This window comes from Melospiza melodia, chromosome 1 (genome assembly GCF_035770615.1).
Source record: "Melospiza melodia melodia isolate bMelMel2 chromosome 1, bMelMel2.pri, whole genome shotgun sequence".
Classification (NCBI taxonomy): Eukaryota; Metazoa; Chordata; class Aves; order Passeriformes; family Passerellidae; genus Melospiza; species Melospiza melodia.
The window spans coordinates 161,862,899-161,883,460 of record NC_086194.1 but is presented as its reverse complement, the minus strand read 5'-3'; the positions used below and the strand labels follow the sequence as shown (position 1 = coordinate 161,883,460).

Here is a 20,562-nt window from a genome sequence, read left to right as displayed (position 1 = left end):
CAAAATTTCTGAGGTCTGTATTTAGTCAGTGAGACTGCATCAGAGTCTGCATGGTCTTGACCAGGACTTAGGTACAATATTTACAGCAGAGCTCAGGGAGCCTGGGGGCAAGATGCTTCTAATTTCTGTAAACTGGTGTTTGGGAGCAAGATTCACTTGGGGAAAATAAAAGGCCACATCTTTGCAAGGCCATGTAGTGAATCTCAGGGCTGTTCTCAGATGTTAAACTGCAAACCCCAGTAGCACTGAGCTCTATTCAGCAAGGTGATCCATTTAAAGCCTATTCAGTGACTCAGCTTTGCTTTCATGCTTGCAGTAGGGTGTAAAAGCCCGGGTTTTTAGTGAGAAGAACTCTGAGTTTACCACTGCATCATCATCGTAGAGCTCGATGACAATCTCTGGTGGGAACTGGGCGATCTCCTCTTTGTCACCGTGAAGCACAATGTTGTTGAAAAGCAGGGTCTGGTTCCACGTGGGGGACAATGTCTGAGAAATGATCTAATGGAAGAGAGGGATTATTTATTGAGTTGTTTGGTTGAGTACCCTTCAGCAGGATGTGCTCATCTGCTGGTGACCTCCTTTTCCACAGCCTGAGCAATGCCATGGCTGAGACACCACACTTTTCAGCAGGAGAATATGAATCCTTAACTATGAGGCTGGTACCTCCAATTTCTCCATTTCCCTCTCTGCCTCACAAATCCTAAAAGTATATCAATACATGACAACCAGTCTGTGTAGACAAACTTCAGTATTAAAGTTAGAGGAATGCTGTTGGTCCAGGAGAGCAGGCTTATGCCAAGTGCTATTAAAATAAAGTTTTTCCCCAACTGAGGCCAGTTTTCACTTCTCCAGGGCACATTTTTTCAATCTTATTTTTAGTTCTGTGTAACGACACTTAACACTTTATGAAAAAGAAAGAAGATATTTTCATGAATCACTCATAAGAAATCAGAAGTTTTTAATTTGATGTAATTAGAATTAGGTGGATGCTTATAGCATTTCCTCATAGAGAATGTTTTACCTGCCCAGGCAGAAAATATATTTAACAAAGATAACAGTTAAAGAGGAAAAACATGCCAACTGCAAAATTACTCATAACCTGCTCTCATTTTTTGAATGGAAATAAGGTTCTTTACCATTTATTGGATCTTAACTGACACTTATGAAAATATGCAAGTTATCAGCTGCAACATTTTATTCAGGCAGTGAATAAACTTAACACTTCTGTGCCTATAAACACATATTTTTCTTGGTTCAAATTCTACTTTCCAGAATCTGGTGCATCTAGACACTGATTTAATTTGATTCATTCACCATCTTCTATTAGAAGTTAAAATCACATTACAGGAAAAAATCAATTAATAACCCTGAGGCAGAAGTAGCACAAGCAGGCATTTACAATTTAGAGAAAGGTTTTTATTTTTTCTCCCTTTGGCATATGCAACAGAACTTGCTTTGTAACAGAATAAAATGTCAGAGGAATATTAGAATTAATTGAATTGAAACAGTCCTCTGTGTTTTACAAGGAGCGGCTGGATGGAGGGTTAAATATTTTTTCTGAAGCAAGACCATATTAGGTGTGAAGCAAGACCACATTTGGCTCAGCAAATTCTGTTTGTGGCATGATTGTCAGAATTCCTGCCCAATTTTAACTCCAGGTAGCTGTAAAGGGCTCAGGACCTTTGAAAGTCTCCATGTTCTGTGGGGAACCATCCTCCTGCTCACTTGCCCAGGCTGTACCTCAACCCTCCTTGCTGAAACTCTGTAGAAGTTTCCATTTCTCTCTAGAGGCCCCACAGGAGCCCATTTGATCCCTGGAGTTTCCAGAGGGAGATGGGAGATGCCCATTCCCTACTGGGCATATTTTAGCAGCCTTTAAGTCTCCCAGCGCTCTGTTTTCAGCTCATTCCCATTTTAAGGCTCTACAACCACCAGTGGGCTTTGCCACATTCCATCACCAAGGGCTGTGCTGGCTCACATGGCCACAGGAGCCAGGGAAAAGTTTTCACTCTGCTCAGTGACTGAATGCACAGGCTGGAGGAAAAGAGAACCATGAGGGTTCATCCTTATAACCACACTGATACCTCGCAATGACAACTGTCCAAATTCAAAACACAGAAATAAAGATATGAAGAAAGGAACACTTGCTACAAAAGTCCCAGTAATCCCAGAGAATCTGATATCGGAGCTAAAATAAACTAGTAGTGCTGCACCTCTTATTAGAGTAGTGGGTAACATGTAAACTTGTGCCTGCTTGCAGAGCACTTTCAAGATCAGCTCTTTAACAGCAGGCATCTAACTTTTCCTGCTAGGTAGTTCCTTGCAAAACCAAGATTTTCCCTTTCATATCTTAATTCTTAAAGAAAACCCAAACAAACCAAACCCAAAAAACCCAAACCATTTTCAAAAGAGTTTTCAGTACCCAAAAGAGGCTTTGGAATTTACCTTTGTGGTCTGGCAGTGTGATGTGAAAGTAACTTTTGCAAAAGGATCAGAAAGTCCGGTGCTGTCAGCAGCAATGAGCCCCCTGGCCTGGTACATGTGGGCTCTCAGCTGGAAGAGGTGCAGGGCTGCATCAAGGCAGAGAAAACAGCAACATCAGCTCCATGAAACTGCAGCACACGGGCAGGGGGAGAGTCACCAGCTGCTCTCCAACCAGGATCTGACAAGGGGAACTGTTGCTGGTGCTGTCTCACCAAAGAAGCACCTGAGACACTCAGAAGTTGTGCAAGACATCTGAATTCACCTGAAATCAATTATGTAGGTCTCTACTGCAGGGCTATTAAGTGTCAATTTTTATTGGCCAATTTTTTATTATCTGCCATCACTCTTATGCACTAGGTGTTCTACGCATCATCAGGAGAACTGAGGGATGCTTCCTCTACAAGGAGACAGATGCATGGGACAGGGAACAGAAATTCCAAGTGAACAAGTTCCTTCTTTCCCTGACATCTACAAAGTGTCAGTGGCAGAACTGATGACTTGGCAATGAAGCCAGCCTTTTCTGATGAAGAACCAAAGCCATTGTCATTTTAGAACAGCTACTTTATACAGGGGTTGTGCCACACTGAACCAGAGCTTTTGGGGCCATTTCTCTTAATTGTTAATAGGGAGAAGAAAGAGTGCCTTACTTTTATACAGCAGGCAAGCAGAGGAGGGCAGCCCACTGTGCCCTGAGTTGGTGTTAGATGATAATTCAATCTCATATCCTACAGGCAAATTGTCCATGGCACTGTGGGCATAGCTGCTGGGTCCAAGCCACAGGTAGATGTCCACCTTTGCTTGCACAGTCCAGCCCAGAGGGCGCTTGCCTGGGAGCTGAAATAAAAATCCAGTGTTACCAACAAGCTCAAGAGAGATGGCTGGGTGCTGAGTAAAATAAAGAAGCATTCTCTGAGCTTGGCATTTCTTCACAGTGAGTGGCCCTGAAACTCATTTAGCACAAGAAACTTCTGGGATTCTCAGGGAAGGAATTAGTAGTTTGCTCAACTAACAGTCTATGTAAACTGCATAATGCAAATATGCGCAGCTTTGTACAGACTATCTTACAGCTGCACACATATAAGTGCTATTTTATCCCCTACTTTGCCCAGGCTTCAGCCCACTTTCCATTTCATGCATATCCAATAGTTAGTCCCATGTATTACTAAAAGTATTATGCCATTCGGCAGGTCAGAAAACAAAATGTTACTAGTCTTGACTTATTATTCCCTTTTTCTTCCTTCCCACTTCATCTTGATCTGCTAAGTTCAGAGTTCAGTATTGTCTGTTCCTAAGGTAATTCCTGATACTGAAGGGGCTGGATAGTTATTTGCAGAATATTTTATTTCATGCAGGCAAACAGTACTTTGCTTAGCAAGCACCTATGGCGAGTATCTCAGGACCTTGAATGTTTTTATGTGTTCTTTAGCTGTGCCTTATGGGAGTATTCTCAGAAGTCCAACGTGTAAAACCACTAAAAAGTCATTATATGAAGTTACTGCTGTCTGGAGTATTTGGGTTTTTCCTGATGGTCACAGTAACAATTACACTGCACAATTCCACTCTAGGAAAAAAATATTCCACTCTAGGAGCTACTGGTCACACTACTTTGTAGGCTTATATCCACTAGGGCTTTCCTTTATTATGAATAATCCCATAACAGGTTTTTTGCACATATATTGTGCAAACTTAAGCATGTTTTAAATAGAAAGTATAAATAATTCCTGTATTACCTCTGAATACCTAGGTTTCCTCACTGAGTTGCTGAGTGCTGATCTCTCACCAGTCTCCTCACAGGCTTTCATGTGCTGCATTCTGATTTTTTTGTCAGCGAAGAGGCTGTACCTTTTCTATTTGTTTATGAATACAGCCATTGATGAACAATGTTCTATACTTCCCATAACAAGTAGTGAGGGAATTAATTACTCATACATCAAAAGCCTGGCAATGATAGAGTGACTAAAGAATGACAAGTATAAATGTTACAAGCAAATATTAATAACTGATGGATACAAATCTGTACATAATTTTTATATTACAAAGATTAATCTCTAAAATACTATCCCTGGAAGAAATCTGAATACCAAATTCTCCCTAGGCATTACCTGTGTTTGCAGTGTGCCACAGACTTACCTTCAGGAAATGAGTTTTAATCTTCCCACAGTCCTTGCCTCTCTGCTCTTTTGCTGGGGAGTAGAGGATGTTTTTTGCTGGGACTCTGGCATATGCAACTCTTTTGTTGTTGCTGATCATCCAGATGAACACATCAGGCACTGTATGCTGTGGCTGTTAAAAGAGACATATTGAACTAAAACTGAATTCTTTCTATGAGCCACCAACATCATATTTTTATTGAAGCACTCTTTCTAAGAGTAAGAGCTGATGCCCTCACAGCTCCTGTGGAGTGGCAGATATGCCTCTGAATTAAATGTCACTTCATGCTTTGCAGTCCGTACCTCAATTTCTAATACAGCTGAAGGTAAAGAGCTTTATAGAGTGATTAAGGATTACTTCATAATTGCAGGAGAAACTAAAATTAAGAATGTGGGTATGTCTCTGTCCCAGAAAATAACTTAACCACAGACCATGTAAGCAACTACCATGGAAATACCACCAATTTCATCTATACCAGCAAACCAAAAAGGAGCAGGACCAAGCTCAAACACTGGCATGTGATCATCTTTTCTGCTTGTGACAATGCTCAGTGAGACTGCCTTGCCCTGTCCCAGATAATGTTCCCCAAACAAAACTGAAAAAAAGACCAGCAAAGGGGTTCCCTGAAGGAACTGTAAGCAGGCCCATTCTATTTTAAGAAGGAAGAGAATTTGTGTATAGGATGCTAACCAAGCCACTGTGCCACTTGCTCTCTGTGCCAGGGAACAGCCATGGCCCTCTTTGGTTTGCTAGCACAGGCAGCTCTCAGAGGCACAGCTTTCCAGAGGCTGAATTTTGGCCCAACCAAATATATCAATTTTTCTGTCATTCTCAGGCTAAATGATATAGGCACCCCAAGCTCATATCAGTCCCAATCCATACAGGTGTCCATAAAGGTGGAGACATTTCATATCACAAAGCTGGCTTCTCCAAGCCACCAGGTATGGAATGACCTTATTTAAAAAAAATATCTGTGGTGCAGCCTCTCCATACCACACAGCCCAATATTTCCTACCCTGCTTTGATAACAGCTCCATTTAATGCAAAAGATAATAAGGTCCAGATATCTGAAGGAGAACTCTTTGGACAACCAAGCCAGAAGTTATTATTCACATAGGATTATGAAAATAATTTTTTTCTGAATTCTGTGTGGATTACCTCATCAACCAAGAATCGAATTTTGTCTATAAAGCTCTGGGTCTCACGGATCATTTCATCCACTGGAATCTTCTTTTTCTGCTGCTGAATGATTCCCTTGGCATCACTGGACATTGCTTCCTGCAGTGAGGAAAGACAATATATACTTTTCATCTGTTATCAAGTAGTTTGAAGTGGAAGAGAAACAGTCTTTGATTCAAGTTGAAAAGAGAAGATGGGAGATGCTTTGTTCAATGTTTGTCTTTGTTTGTCTGTATACTGCATGTATGGAAGTCCCAAAAAACATGTGATTGCCACCTGGATATACTGGGGTTTGATCCAGACAAAAGGCACAATCTTTTGTGCTACAAAGAGTAAAAAAAGGTAACAAATATTCAGATGACCTCCACATAGTTTTGTTTCTTCTCACTGGTTCCCTGGAGATTACTAGGTCAAGTGAGGTTCTCCTTCTAAGGTCCTTACAAAGGCCAGACTTTACTAGTCTTGAAGTTCAGCATCTCCACAGCAGTAAATCTGTAAAATTGTAAATTTGGTGCTTTTCCACTGAACTCAGCATCATTCCATTTTAAGATGCTTGGATGAGAAAAATAATCTGATTATTATAATGCCTTATTGGTATTTAAAAACAACACCTTCTGATTGATTTTAGTGTATCTGACAGCTCTTTATTGAGTACAATGGGATTTATTAAAATAAATGCTCATGGATACTATATTCATATGAATTACAAAGCATTCCCATATAGGGCAATCAAATAGAAAATAAAATAGAAGAAAAAACCCCAAGCAGTGTGCTTTCAGTAATCATCATTGCATCAATGCTTATAGGAAAAGAACAGCACATACCAGCTCTTGCTTGAACAGCATGAGCCTCTTTTTGTCCAAAGCAGTGCAGTTCAACCCTCTGGGCTTCTTTTCAGCAATGACCATGAACGCCCTAGGACACAGGAATAACAGGGGCTATAAATCTGTTGTTTTTTTAATGTGAGAATACTAATGTGCTAAAATACATTGGAATGTTCTGTGTCTGCTGTAGTACATGAACCAGAAGACAAAGGTGCTGAAAATCTCTAAAACATTATGTACCTATAAGATTAAAGGAATAGAATCCAAAACCTCGGCACCATACTTCCCAGAAATGGATTAATAATATCTAGAAATAAGGGCTTGTATCTATTTTGAGCCCAATCACATCATTTGACACAGAGTCCACTGGATCTATACCAATATGTGACATCCTTTGTTTTTATATTAACTGTGGTTGTTGTTTTTAGTGTATCTATCACACACTTTATTAAATCCTACTTATCACCTATACAACGTATTCTTAGAGTTCTGAAAGCCAAAATAATATGACAATGATTGGCAGTAATCTATTGTCAATATTGAATATGGAAAATCACAATAAATATTTCCTCTGTCTAAATAAAAACTGCAATTTGGGAAGGTCTTTGCTTTTACAGCAAAATAAATAAAATATATAGCTCAGTAAGTTTACTGTACTTTTTTTAAATTATCATCAGTTTCCTTGTCTAGCCTTGAATTTGTAGCCAACATTAAATTTAATTTTCTGTATGCATCTAGTAAAGGTTATTACCTGCTTTGATTGATAAAACCATTTAGGGTCTTCTTCATTTTCTCCTCAGCTGCAGTCTCTGAAACCTTGATCAAGTCCTTTACTTGCTCTAATGATTCTTCCTATGAAAAACACATGAGAAAGCCATTATGCACAGGAGGGCACTTTGTCATTCTGTCGGTGTTTCAGTGCCATTTATGACTAGCAAGAATGAGGGAGGTGATTTTGTGCCCTGACAGGAAGAACCTTTGATATATCACTACACTTGAAGTGCACAGAGAAAAGACTCCAGCAGCATGATATATTTTGACCTTTCCCCAGTCTTTCCAATTACTTGTCCAAGCTATTACTGCTTGGAGCAACTTTGTGTTCTTAGTTCTTTGAGGAAGACCAATAATTTGGAAACATTATCCTCTAGGTAGGAGAAAAAAATAGTTCTTGGTTCTGTTTCTAATCCTGATGCCTAACTTTAGCAAGATGCTGGAGTTAACATCTTAAAATTCATTGGTCACTTGAATCCATACGTAAGGTCCATCACAAAACCTACTGTTATCCATGAGGAATGGAGTCTGTTCTTAAAAGCTAAAATAAATATCTGGATTTTCAGCAAGGCCTGTGGGTGTTGGGGTGTACTGACAAACATTATCTCTCCACATTCCCATATTCAGATGTTTAATATTCAAATATCTGAGTTCAAAATGTTTGGTTCTAAGTCATTGTCCTCTCCTGATACAACCTGGCATAAGTATGACTTCAGCATTGTTCCTCATGAGATATATATGGATAAATGAGGGATGAATCAAAATCTTAATCAGACTCTTAATCGAGTGCCCCACATTAAAATATTTAACACTAGGAGTCACTTAAAAAAAAAACAAAAAAAAACAAACAACAAAACCTACTTTTTTGAGACTGTTGATAGTCAACTTTAAACAAAAGCAGAAAAAAACATTGCTGAGGAAGGAAAGCAGACCTATGGCCAAAAGTAATTGTGGTTAGGAATATTTGAGCAGCTCTAACAGTTCAAAGAAATTTGGGAAAAGAAAGTGTTTATATCAACTGCTTTCTCACAAAATGAACAACAAGAAATGCAGCTGGGGGAAATTCTGAAGGCCTGATTTGGAAAGTGTGGCCTCTCACTGGTGTACTTTGCTGAGTACATGGGCCTGGGAGGATGGCTGCCCCTTACCAGGTGATCTGCCATTTTCTCCAGAGTGTTGGAGGAGTACAGCCTGAAGGTCTGGCTGCCCCAGTGGCTCCTCACACAGACACAGGGCTTCCTCTCCTCGTATGGCAGGTACTGGTAGTTCCTGTGGAAACAAGGCAGGGAGCAGGTCATGAAGGGGACAGAGCAGGTCAAGGGGACGCAGAGCAAAGAGAAGTTGTGTGGTGCTCTCACAGCACAGAAGCTGCAGGCACAACAGGATGTGTTCTCACATGCTAACAAGTACATTTTGCCTGGGAATGGCAAACACAAACATCATTTTGTGCTACCAGTGAGATCCTTGAAGGGAAACAATTTGAAGTCAATGGATCTAATTTCAGTGCTTTCCAGGGTGGAAGAAAAGCCAAAAAAAAAGGCATGCAGGAAGCTCTTAAATGCTATTAATGGTGGGAAACTACAAGGGGGAAAGGAGCAAAGATTAATATCTGATCACATCTTCAAAAGCAATGGTTCCACACACTGCACAGTGGGAGACATGTCAGAGTCTCAACACCATATTCCTTTCACAAGATGTTCTTTTTCAGAGTTTGTGGATACTGACATTCCGTGTCAGAAACTGATCTCCAAGGCCTGCTTAGTAAAAGTAATACAAAGCTCATAATAACTCAGTGATAAAATGCATCCACTGCTCTCTCTTCTCACACTTTTGATCTTAAATCCAAGGTCTTGGTATCCAAGGTACTCCAAGGTATTGATTCTTGTATCTCTGCTTTCTTTGTGGGTTCAGCTGCAGGAGTGACTTGCACTGGAAAAAATGAGCAGGAGGCCAGCATACCCAGAGTCTCTGCAAACCTGCCACAAAGCTGATGCTTTGATTAGATCTGCAGCAGGTACCATGCCAAGTCCATGAACCCCATAAGCACATTGTCCTCCTGTATATAAATATTAGAGCTTTATGAAACTTCATGGCTCAGCCACACTGGATTTAGCAATAGAGGTCTCCTCATTTTCCATACCAATGGTGGGACAGTGGAGACCTTTTCAATGTGTATGAACATTTGCAAACCACTTCATGTTCCTCTGGCCATGGCTCAAATAGCCTCAGATAGTCCCAGTGATTTCAGATAGAACTGAAATCCACGTTAGATCACCAAGCCAAGACCATGGAAACCAAACCACTTTTTGCTCTTGAGTGTCACATCAATGACTTCAAACTTCCACACATCCCAAAGAGGTTTATGTGTGAATATTTTCTGTTTAAAAAGATTACTATCTTCCCCATAACATCATTTGACTGCCTTATGTGATATCAAAAGAGAAATTTCCACTAACTTTCTCCTCAATAACCTACAACAAGGTGAGGATTACCCATTGAATTTGGTGCAAAGCAGAGCTACACAGGACTTGGGTGTCATTACTTCTGGTGTTTTCAGAAGGAAGAAAATCAATTCAACCGTCTCCCAGGGCCTGAATTTCTTAACCTGAAATTCATAGAGCTTATGAACCTTTCTATTGGATTTACTAAGAGTATATAGCCATGAAAAATTCAAATGGAAAACTGAAAATTCAGGTCTATTATTCCCACTATTACAATTTTGAGGAATTGCTTTTTCAGTTTTAGGTTATACTTAGTTTGAGTTTTAACATATGTGTGGAAAACTCCTGGGAGTTTTATGGTGTCTGCTTTAGAAGTCTTATTACTCTGCTTGTTCCTTTAATTAGTTCATGTTTTTAATCTCCAAAATACACTTTTCTTTTTGTTTTCCATTGTTCATTTATGAATCTAAAATGCAGTTTTTCTAAAGTACTGGATATCCCATTAAGTACTTATTAATACTAAAAATATCCAGTGGCAAGACCACCAAGACATAATTATGGCAAGACAGTGAAAAACTCATTAATTGGTATCTGTGGCTGACCAAACTCTTTTAAATACCACAGGAGGGAATAAAAGATGCAGCATTCTACATAAATTTGAGGAAAAGGGATCTTTAATGAGAGAAAACTTTATTAATACTGGAGCAAGTCAAGAAGCAAATAGCTGATTTGAAGAGTGATTCATTCTTTTACAATGGTTCTTTAAATTTAAATTCTTGTTAAGGGAAAACTAAAAAATCCCAGCTTCTCTCAGGGAAGATAATAACCCTCTGCATGTACCCAAATTTGCAGTTCTGTTAACAAGGAAAGGCAACTGTCTTTCCACCAAGCACTGATAGAAAGTGCTTTTCCCCTCTCTTTTTTTACTTGCTGCAAAACCAGACTATTTTACCATGGTATTTTCATTCTTGTTTTCTTTCATTAACTCCTATTTCATCTAAGTGAGCCATTGATTGCAGAAAAGAATAAAAGTGCATTTTAAATTTAGAGATATGCAGAAACCAAACAGATCCAGGTCAATGTTTTCCTCCTGGTCCTTATATCTGTAAACTGCTTGGCCTTCTAAAGTTAGAAGTGCCATTGGCAGTCACCAACACCAGGGATTGTTCTACCAACCAAAACAACAAAGAAAATATTTCTTCTTATTAGCATCTTTCAAATGAATTAAACCTTTACAATTCTGTTTATAAGCAAGGTTATTTGGAAGAATTGTTCTGCATGTTTTCATCCATTGCTCCATTTATTTTCTCAAAGCTTATTTCTTCTATCTCTGTTACTACTTGCTATTTAAGTCTGTATCTATAATTATTAGCTCTAGAAAGTGTTCTGGGAAGGCAAATCTGTTCTTTGCCTTGACCAGATTTCAATATTTCACATGTGACATTGTGCTTCTGGAGCTGGACACTGGCTGGGTCTTACTTGTGATCACAGTGTGGGACCCTAAACCAGGGATGGCACTGAAGAAATTGCATTTTGCTGAAGCTTTCCAATGTACAGCCGGTGTAACACACAACACTCTCAGAAAGGATTCAAGAGCACATAGATTAGATGCACATAAAATAGCTCAGAGCCTGCTCACTTCAGTGAAGACAAGAAAATTGTGAAAGATGTAATTGAGGACCTGAAAGACTCCATTTCACACAAACATTTAATGCTGCCTGCCGAGGTTCATCCATGAGTCCCACAGGATAATAAAAATAAGAACCAGAATCCTACATGATGAGGTTTTGAAACACAGATCCTCACCTGTTCCCCCCTGTGATCAGTGGCTTCTCAGGGGGTGTGGTGGATACCAGGGGTACTCCAAGGTCATGAGAAATGTCATCTTCCCCATCATACAGAAGGCTTTCTTCTGCTTCTCCACTATGTGTCTTCTTTTTCCCTCCAGCTCCTGCTGGCACGCCATCAGTAGTATTTCCAAAGTTACCTAGAGACCCAGGGTTACAGGAGATGTCTAAATTGGAGGTGGTAAACATGAATGAGGCTTTAAAAAAAGAAAATGGCCAATCATGCCAGTGGAAAATCTTTGTCCTCTCCAGTTCATTCAGCTGTTTTAACGACACCACAGTTTATAAAGGTTGTGACAGGTTTTGTTTGTCTCTGGAATGTCAGGTTCTAGAGCAGTGCTTCCTTGCCAATCCCATGTGACAAATACCTAACACATCCCTTAGTGATGTGATCCTCTGACTGCTGGCCCCCAGGACCTTCAGCTTTTAGTAAAGAAATTCAGAAACCAAAACAATACTGCTGTTGATATTTCTATACTCAGGAGCCCTGATATGGGATTGATTCACACAGAAAATGTGTGTTCTTCATAACGTATGGATGATAATTTCAAAGTTTGATCTCAGAAGTGATAAACTCTTTTTCAGACAAGTAAATTTTGCACATTAGGGTTGCAGAATTAGTAATAACAATGCTTTGAGGCCTCAGCTTCAAGCCTAATGCCAGACAACTCTGCTAATAATACAATCATCTTCCCTAAAAGGATTTTGCCTTAAAGGATAATTATCAGCACTGGGAAAGAGGTACATCCATCAAACTGATAATTACAGATTTTAAAAGAGAGGCAGAAAACATTCCCTGCAGGAAAAGAATGTGCTGAATCACCCCGTATGACATCCTCATCTGGATTTTTGGTTCAGCCTTTCATGTGAATAATGACAACTGGCCAAGTTTGGGTCCAAATTTCAGCTACACAGGAGGCTAAGAGATGTTCAGGTCCAGAATTCAGGGCCAGATTTATCTTTAGTATTAATTCTGACAAGAATCACTATAATTCCTTGCCCAACTATTTAAATGAGTTTCTTGTCATTCTCAGCTCAGCTTCCTGCTAAGTTTCAGCAGGAATCAGTATGCCTCCTCGGATTCCCCTGTTTTTCACAGCATCTCTCCCTGCACACACAGCCCTGTAGCTGAGCACAGTCATGGACATGAGCCCTGAGACTGGAAGTGCCCCTGTGCACTTGGTGGGTCTGGTACAGAGAGAACCAAATCCCTGCAAGGGAAATGAGACCCATTCAAGCTTCTCTCTTAAGAGGAAGTTCTTCTGCTTTGAAAATATTAATGAAAATGTCTTCATTTTCTCTTTAGTCTGCTTTGAGGGATAATTTAGCTCCTTGATGAGGAGCTCGTGGAGTTTGGTCCTGCTTTCCCCTGAAAGAGGAAAGGACTTACCAGGAGGACATTCGGACAAGGTGGTGTCTGCAACTTGGGTCTTGGCTGTACCTCACACCCCTCACAGACTCACAGACCCACAGGAAACTCACTGGGGTTGGCCAGGACAGTGGACAGGGATCATCCCCCACAAAGGGCTCCCTCACAGCCAGGGGCTGATCAAATGGACATCACAGAATGAACTCTGTCTGAAGTAAATTATCTGAGTTTGACCTATCAAGTGATTAAAAGGACAAATACTGGCTAAGATGCTGTATATACTGAGGGAGAGGATTTGCATTAATACAGGACATTTGGGGAGCAAGACAGATAGGCATCAGTATGTTCAGCTTGAACATATCTATCCAGAGAAATGATAATCAGGGTTAACTCAAATGTAGGCTCTGCTCTGAAGCTGAGCCCTGAGACACATCAGTCAGTAACACCTACCAGGGAGCTCCTGAGGCTCCCCCTTTCCTTTGGATAAAACCTTAGCACACTTACCAACAGAAACCTCAAAGGTTATTGGCTTGTCCCCAAACTTCCTATCAATCATTGTGGCTTCAAAAAATGTCCCAAAGAGAAGGAATTCTTCAAATTTCTCTTCATAGATCTATTGGAGAAGAAGGAGGAAAATGTTGGCATTTGTTTTACCTTCTACTCTTTTTTTACAGCATGAAGGAAAAGTGCAATGGTCTTTTGTTGAATGCTAGGCTCTGTTTACATCTATTGGAGACCCAGCATCTGCTTGTGCCTGGCATTGACTCTCAGTCAAGGAGGGCCAGCCAACACTTCTGATGCTCTTGGGTCATTAACAGCAAAAGCTATTAACCCCAAGCCAAGCCTAAGCTCAAAGGAGATATAATTTATGGTTTGAGTTCTCCCCAAATTTACACCCCAACTGTTGTGCCCTTCCCATCCAAACCCTTCTCATTTCACAACACCTGCAAACTGAGGCCCATTAGGCAAGATCAGCCCTAATTCTTCTGCAGTGTGAGTGAGGCAATGAATAAAACATCAGCTATGCATGAATATTTGTTTCCCTGACTTCTGCAAAGCAGAAACAGTTTTTGACACAGCCCATGATCTCTTAATTTTGAAAAACCTTTGCTATACACAGCAAAATATCATAGGTCTTCAGTGAAAGGATTAGCAGCATCATATATCAGAGTCAACAGCTCAGATTGCAGCTCCAGAGTAACTTTAGCTTTTTATACTTGTCCAGTATGAAACCCTAATAAAGCCAAGGCTCAGAGACTATGACACATGCATCTATCTCCCATTACAAAGAAAACAAATTTTAATATCTTCTTGCAGTCAGAATAGGTCAATAAAGTTGTGCTGTGGGGATGGATAATTTGCTTCTGTTGTCTCAGAGGCTCTATGAGACATTTTTTGCATTATTAGTAATGTCTCCAGTTCCTGCTTTTCCTTTCAGAGAGTGGTAATACAATTACTGCCTACTGGAGCACAAAGTGTTGCTGAATGTCAAAACTAAAAGAGTATCAAGCATCACTGTATCATGCTATTGCCTTTTATGTATTCTCTATTTGAAACTGAGAAACAGCAGCTGGAATTAAATCCTTATTATTACTATTGATTTTTGTTGGTGGGTGTTTCAGCAGGGTTTGTTTCTCTACCTGGGGTATTTCGCCTGGCCCAAGAACATAGTGACTGAGCAATTCAAAATAATGGATTTCTTGCATATAAAGGAAAATTTATATGGAAATAAGTTTCTTTGAATGTCATCTCTATTAGTCTTCAGAGAAGAACTGAGAGACAGAGGTAATTTACAACTATATGAGTAAACAAAGTAACAGTGGAGCATAAGTTATAAGTGGCTTGCAATTACCCATGCCAGTTTTCTGCTCACACACTCCTTGGCCCACTCCAGCCAGCCCTCAGGCCAGAAATTCCAAGGCCAAGGAAGTGAACTTCTCAAGGTGAGGCCTCAAGACCAAAGAACAATTGCTCCTCTCCCAGTTACTTGTAGAGATGGAGTGGAAAGACCAAGAATCAGAACCAATAAAGGACACAAATATCCTAAGTGAGCTGGAACTCCCACTACAAAAGACAAAGTTTTGATCAATGACAGAGAATCACAGAATCATCAAGGCTGGAAAAGACCTCTGAGATCATCAAGTCCAAATTTGACTGAACGTGCCCACTAAACCATGTCACAAAGCACCACATCTACTCATTTTTTGATCGCTTCCTGTAATGGTGACTCCGCCACCAGGTTCCCTGAGGAACCTGTTCCAAAGCTTAACCACTCTCCTTGTGAAGACATTTTTCCTAATATCCGACCTGAACCTCCCCTGGCACAACTCACAACCATTTCCCCTTGTCCCCTTGCTAGTTCACTGGGAGATGAGGCCAAGCCCCCGCTCACCACAATCTCCTGCCAGGTAGTTGTAGTAGATACAGTGAAGGGGGAGGAAAATTGGTTATGAGAATATTTTTTTCCTATTTATTGGGTAAAAAAAAAAAATGAGCTTGCATATGCAGCAATTGTTGCTGCTCCCAGAGAGTGACGTGCTGGAACTGAGAATTAAAGCTCAAACATTGGCTCAGCTCCAAAGCCCACGCACCCTGCCACAACTGCCCAACCTTCTCCAAGCCCCACAGTGCAGATTTTCCCATTATGTAATCCTGTACAACAGGTGGAATTAGCTGAACATCAGTTACCACTGGTTGAAACTGAGCACATAATTTTCAGCTCTTCCTCTAAAGGGATTATCAGCCTAACACTAGCATCACATTGGCAATGCAGTAGTAAAGAAGGAGACTAAATCAGGCTAGACTCTATCTGTCTTTCTGCATTTGCACAGATTTTATGTCAGTGATTCTCTATTGACTTCAATTGACAGCTCCAGATTTTCTTAAATGAATGCAGGAAGTCAGGCTTTGTAATTCCCAGCTGTCCACACTGGTTCTCTGTCCATTGGCAGATATTATGTCAGATAGTTTTCTAGTAGGAACATGTGGATGCAGCTAGAGCAAAAGGAATTATACAATAGGAAGCTAAGTTTTATGAACACCAAATCCTACTTGAGAGTTTTTTGAGTTACAGGTACACATTAATGCTCCATTTGTGCTGATTTATTGTGGGGAGGTCCCAAGACCGTGAAAGCATGGAGAAACTGTAGGGAGCACAAAAAGGAGTTTTATAAGGCTTGACCCCAAATACACACAGCAGTGCCATTCTTGGAGGTTTAGAGACACATGACAACCACTCTCTTAATATCATACTGACCTCTAAAGGTACATCAAATGGCTCAACTTCCACTTCAGTTGAGTTCATCTTGTCTGAAGGAGAAGCTGACTTTCGGTCCTCTCCTGCTTTGTCAGTTTTGTCTTTTCCTTTCAGTGCTTTATCTTTAGATGACAGTTTGATATCCTTGATAATGCTTGAAAACTTGGACTCACGGGCTCCTCCTGAAAGTATCTCCACAGCAATCTCAAGGAAGAGACGTCCTCTGAAGGAGACCCCTTCTCCAAAACCTTCATTAAGCTCCTGATGGTCATCAATGAGGCTGTGGTTCCTGGGTGAGCCATAGAGATTGATCCAGGCAGGCCCAAAGGTAGGCAAAAACCCTGGAGATAAAGTAACGTTTGTGGCTTTTCTGTTGGGTATTAGTGTTCTCTCCTCATTGTCTGCTCGAAAAATCTTGCCTCTAATACCCCAAAAGCCAAACCTGAACCCATTTCTGGGCAGTGAGGAATCATTTCACACAGAGCACTGCTTTGCAGAGCAGTTCTTAGACCCCAAGAAACCTCTGTCAGTACCCAACCAACTCTGCGTGGTTGGAGCTCTTTCTCAGAAGGTGATGGTACCACACCTGCTGGGCAGGAGGTCTATTGCATCACTTGAAAAAGAGCTTGCTGCTGCAGACTACAGACTGGGACATGATGGGAGAGGATGGAGGCTTTTTCCTGTAGGTCAAACTGTTTCAAGTCTGTGTTACTCAATTTATACAAATTTTTCTTTTATCTTCTGGTTAAGGACTGAGATACATATTTGGATTGGCAGGTTTAAGGAATTACTGTGCTTTCACTGAGCTGTGATAACTGACCATGTTCCACATATACATCACACAGCATAAACAAGGCTATACAGGTAGACTCAAACATCAGTGAAAAGACTCCAGGTAGAGAGTCTCTCCTCAAATAGAGCATAACACACTAGTCCATGGTGCCTCCCTGGGCTGTGGTTGCACCCAGCTGAGCCTTACCTAAACACTTTGCTCCAGTGGGTAGATCCAAAATACAAGCCTGCTCTGCCTTTGATTTTTAGTGATTTTCAGATTGTGGCTTCATTGCTTAATAGAAACTCACATGAACTATAAACGTACATCTGTCATCCTCAATGGATTAAAGCAGACTATTGTCACAGCCACACAGATGGTAACAAATTATGCAGCAGCCCTTTAACAAGAACAGCAATGTCAGACCCTCCATGTGCCAAGCACAATGTAATATAATGTGAAATTAAGCAACAGAAGGTGTCTCAGAACCAACACTTGAACTCTGGACATCTCTAAATTAGGATTAGCCGGTGCCAAGATCACATGCAAGTAGATTTTACCTCAAAGGTATATCCTGGAACAGATATTTTCCCCTTTACCTTTATCACCATCTTGTTCATTTGATATTTTCTTCAAATCAATGAAGTGGGTAGCCAAGGCCACATCATTCATGCTGCCTTCATCCCAGACCTGGATTTTGACTCTCCGACAGAGCGGAGGGAACATTTCCTTGAAGACAATCTGCTCGTGCCACACAGGATCTGCACAGTTCTTTTGCACTGTTGTCCGGCCCTGGAATGGAAGTCCAGACAATTTAATTCCAGAAGGGTTGAACTCTGGAGAATGGCACTGAGTACAGCAGCAATTGCCCTTAGCAGCATCTCTCTGGCCATTTATAAAGCACAAATATGCTCTCTTGAAAGTACTTTGGCTTTTCTATTAGCTTCTTCATTTTGCACTCCATATCTAATAAAAGACCACATTATGGCTGAAGAATTCTCACATGCACAGAGCAGAGACTAAAGTCTAATACTTCAGGACCCTTATTAACAAAATATATCTGTAAAGCCAGACTGGCATTTCTTCTACAAACTGCACACCTTCAAATGTCTTTTGAAATATCTGGGTAGTGATGATGCAGTGCAGTTTTTTCATAAAAGACTAAATTCATTACAGATTCCAGGCTGTGTGTACCAATGGGATTTCCTTAAATGAGGCAATTTATCTAGCATAAACTATGATTATTGTGGTTCATGCTCTGGGCAAATGCCTGTGTGCAAGAGGGGTAGGTCCTGGCTACCCCTAGCTGTTCTTCCAAACCTAAGGAGATGGCAGGACTGTGTCACAGTCTGTACAGTCACTGGAAGTGGCAGGATTTACACTTTCACATTAAATGGAGAGAACTGAGTCAGAAAACCCACCAAGCCTCACTATAAAACCCTAATTTGCACACTAGTGTGCAAACTCACATCAGTGACCCATTCCTGTCTTCTTCAGTCCTCTATTGAACCTGAGGGTGCTGCATGTGTTTGCCTGGTTTAACTCACAGTAGTACTTTGCAATTTGGATTCAGTACCGAGATCCTTGTTCTCATGCCTGAAACATCTGAAAAGGACTAACTGGAGCTGTCCCTAAGGCTTCCTTGCACACAGAAACCATTGCTGGCTTAAAATAGTTTCCATTTTGATTCTTTGTTTATTTGCACCAGTAATCAAGACAGGCTCTCTGACATGGTTTCATGGTGCACCCCAGGGGAACCAGGCCCTGGACCTCCCTGCATTCCTCTTCCACCAGAGTCAGAAGCCTCTCTAAGCAGTATCTGTCACACCATGTTTGATGCTGAACTTGCTCTAGGAGCAATGAAGCCAGGCAGCACTGCCAGTCTGTTAAATGCTTACTCTAATCAGGATAGCTGAGAGGGTCCTGAATTTCAGCAGAGTAATTCAGAAATCAATACATAGCCCTAAAAGCCTGATTGAACCACATTCACTGATTTCAGCCCTGCCTCCTTATTTCACTCAAGGGAGACCAGAACACAGCTCTTACCTGATCCCATGCTGTGTAAATCACTGTCTTGTAACTCAGTGTTTTAGTGCTACAGAATTCTCTTTCCCCTCCTGCTGCCTGCCTGTAACCTACTGCTGTGAGCCTGATATTAGATCTGCTGGCATTAAATGTCTCCATTACTTTATTTCTGCATAATTTAAGAACTGAACATTTTCTGATGACCAAGATGCATGTTTACCTAATTTATGTAACACTAAGTTAAAGAACATTGGCATAATCACCTGCCTGTAGCCCAGCTAATAGGAAATAAGGCCTACTTTTGTGATCAAGAGGATCCCAATTACCATTTGACCTGCAAACATGACCACCACATAGGGATCCACAAGGTCCTTACTGTCGCCTATGAATGCTTTGGTGACATTGGCCATGATGCTAGAGTTCATCTTTGGAAGTCCTTCTGCTTTGTAAATTCTCACATAAAATCTGGCCCATGGTCTTTCAGATGGAAAGCCTTTGGGGATCAAGAGATTCCTGGAAGGAAAAGAGAAGCTGTTGTCTTAAAATTGAAAACTTGGACAAGGAAGTGATATTTTTCCTGCCAGCACTGTGATCTTGGGTTAGCATGAATCTGAGAAGACACAAAAAGGTGTATGAATTTTTCATCTGAACCACTACCAATCTTTTACCACAAGAAAATTATATGGCATTACTCAGCAAACTTTTCTACGTGATATAGAATCAGGTCCAGCCAGATAAGGTTCTCTGGGCCTTGTTCAGTAAATTCTGAATATCTTCAAGGACATAGATTTCCCACTCTCTTTGGGCCCCTGTTTCATTAGACCATATCCATGGTAAAAAACAATCTGTTCTGAAATTTCATTGTTCTAATCTGCCTCCAAAGCCTCTCATCCTTCTACTGAAAAGAGCCACTCATCTGAAAAGAGCCTGTCTCTGCCCTCCTCATGTATGATGAAGCCCCTTTGAGTGCTCTCCTTTGGGTTCAAAAACCCAATACCTACCACCTTTCCCCATAGACCATGTGCTCCATCAACTTGGTGACTTTCCACAGACTTGGTCCAGGATGTCAGTACTGACCAGAAACATTGCTCAGGTAAAATTTAAAGTATGCTGGTAGCATATTTACCACCTTGAACTTCTGTATTTTACAAGGAGAATGATAACGTGCTTGAGTTTACCTAAGGATATGGAAATATCCACACACTCACATCCAAGAGTGGACAAGGAATAGGTTTTCCTCATATTTTTTCTTCTTGCTTCACTGCTTTAAGTAATCATTAATTGGTTTCAAATCAATGGACATTCTGCCAGGGGTAATTTGGAACTTAGCCAACAGGACTTGGTCAATTCTATCAGCTGCAGAGAAGTGACCCTAATGTGCCCTTCAATTTAGATGAGAGGATTGTAAAAATTCTTTGAGGATGTGAGAACAACCAGGTGTAC

The 20,562-nt window shown here is 40.7% G+C and overlaps 1 protein-coding gene across 1 annotated transcript in view; it reads right to left on the bottom strand.

The window, feature by feature from the left end:
* Window positions 1-20,562, bottom strand: part of FER1L6 (fer-1 like family member 6) — a 63,383-nt gene that overhangs the window by 25,687 nt on the left and 17,134 nt on the right. Inside the window, exons 9-21 of the mRNA XM_063152303.1 lie at window positions 19,446-19,632; window positions 17,694-17,886; window positions 16,323-16,663; window positions 13,571-13,679; window positions 11,657-11,837; window positions 8,558-8,678; window positions 7,390-7,490; window positions 6,639-6,729; window positions 5,794-5,913; window positions 4,615-4,767; window positions 3,132-3,318; window positions 2,446-2,570; window positions 364-498 (exon numbers count right to left, since the gene is read on the bottom strand). Of these exons, the coding sequence (XP_063008373.1) occupies window positions 364-498; window positions 2,446-2,570; window positions 3,132-3,318; window positions 4,615-4,767; window positions 5,794-5,913; window positions 6,639-6,729; window positions 7,390-7,490; window positions 8,558-8,678; window positions 11,657-11,837; window positions 13,571-13,679; window positions 16,323-16,663; window positions 17,694-17,886; window positions 19,446-19,632 (2,044 nt within the window). The remainder of the gene's footprint in view (window positions 1-363; window positions 499-2,445; window positions 2,571-3,131; window positions 3,319-4,614; window positions 4,768-5,793; window positions 5,914-6,638; window positions 6,730-7,389; window positions 7,491-8,557; window positions 8,679-11,656; window positions 11,838-13,570; window positions 13,680-16,322; window positions 16,664-17,693; window positions 17,887-19,445; window positions 19,633-20,562) is intronic.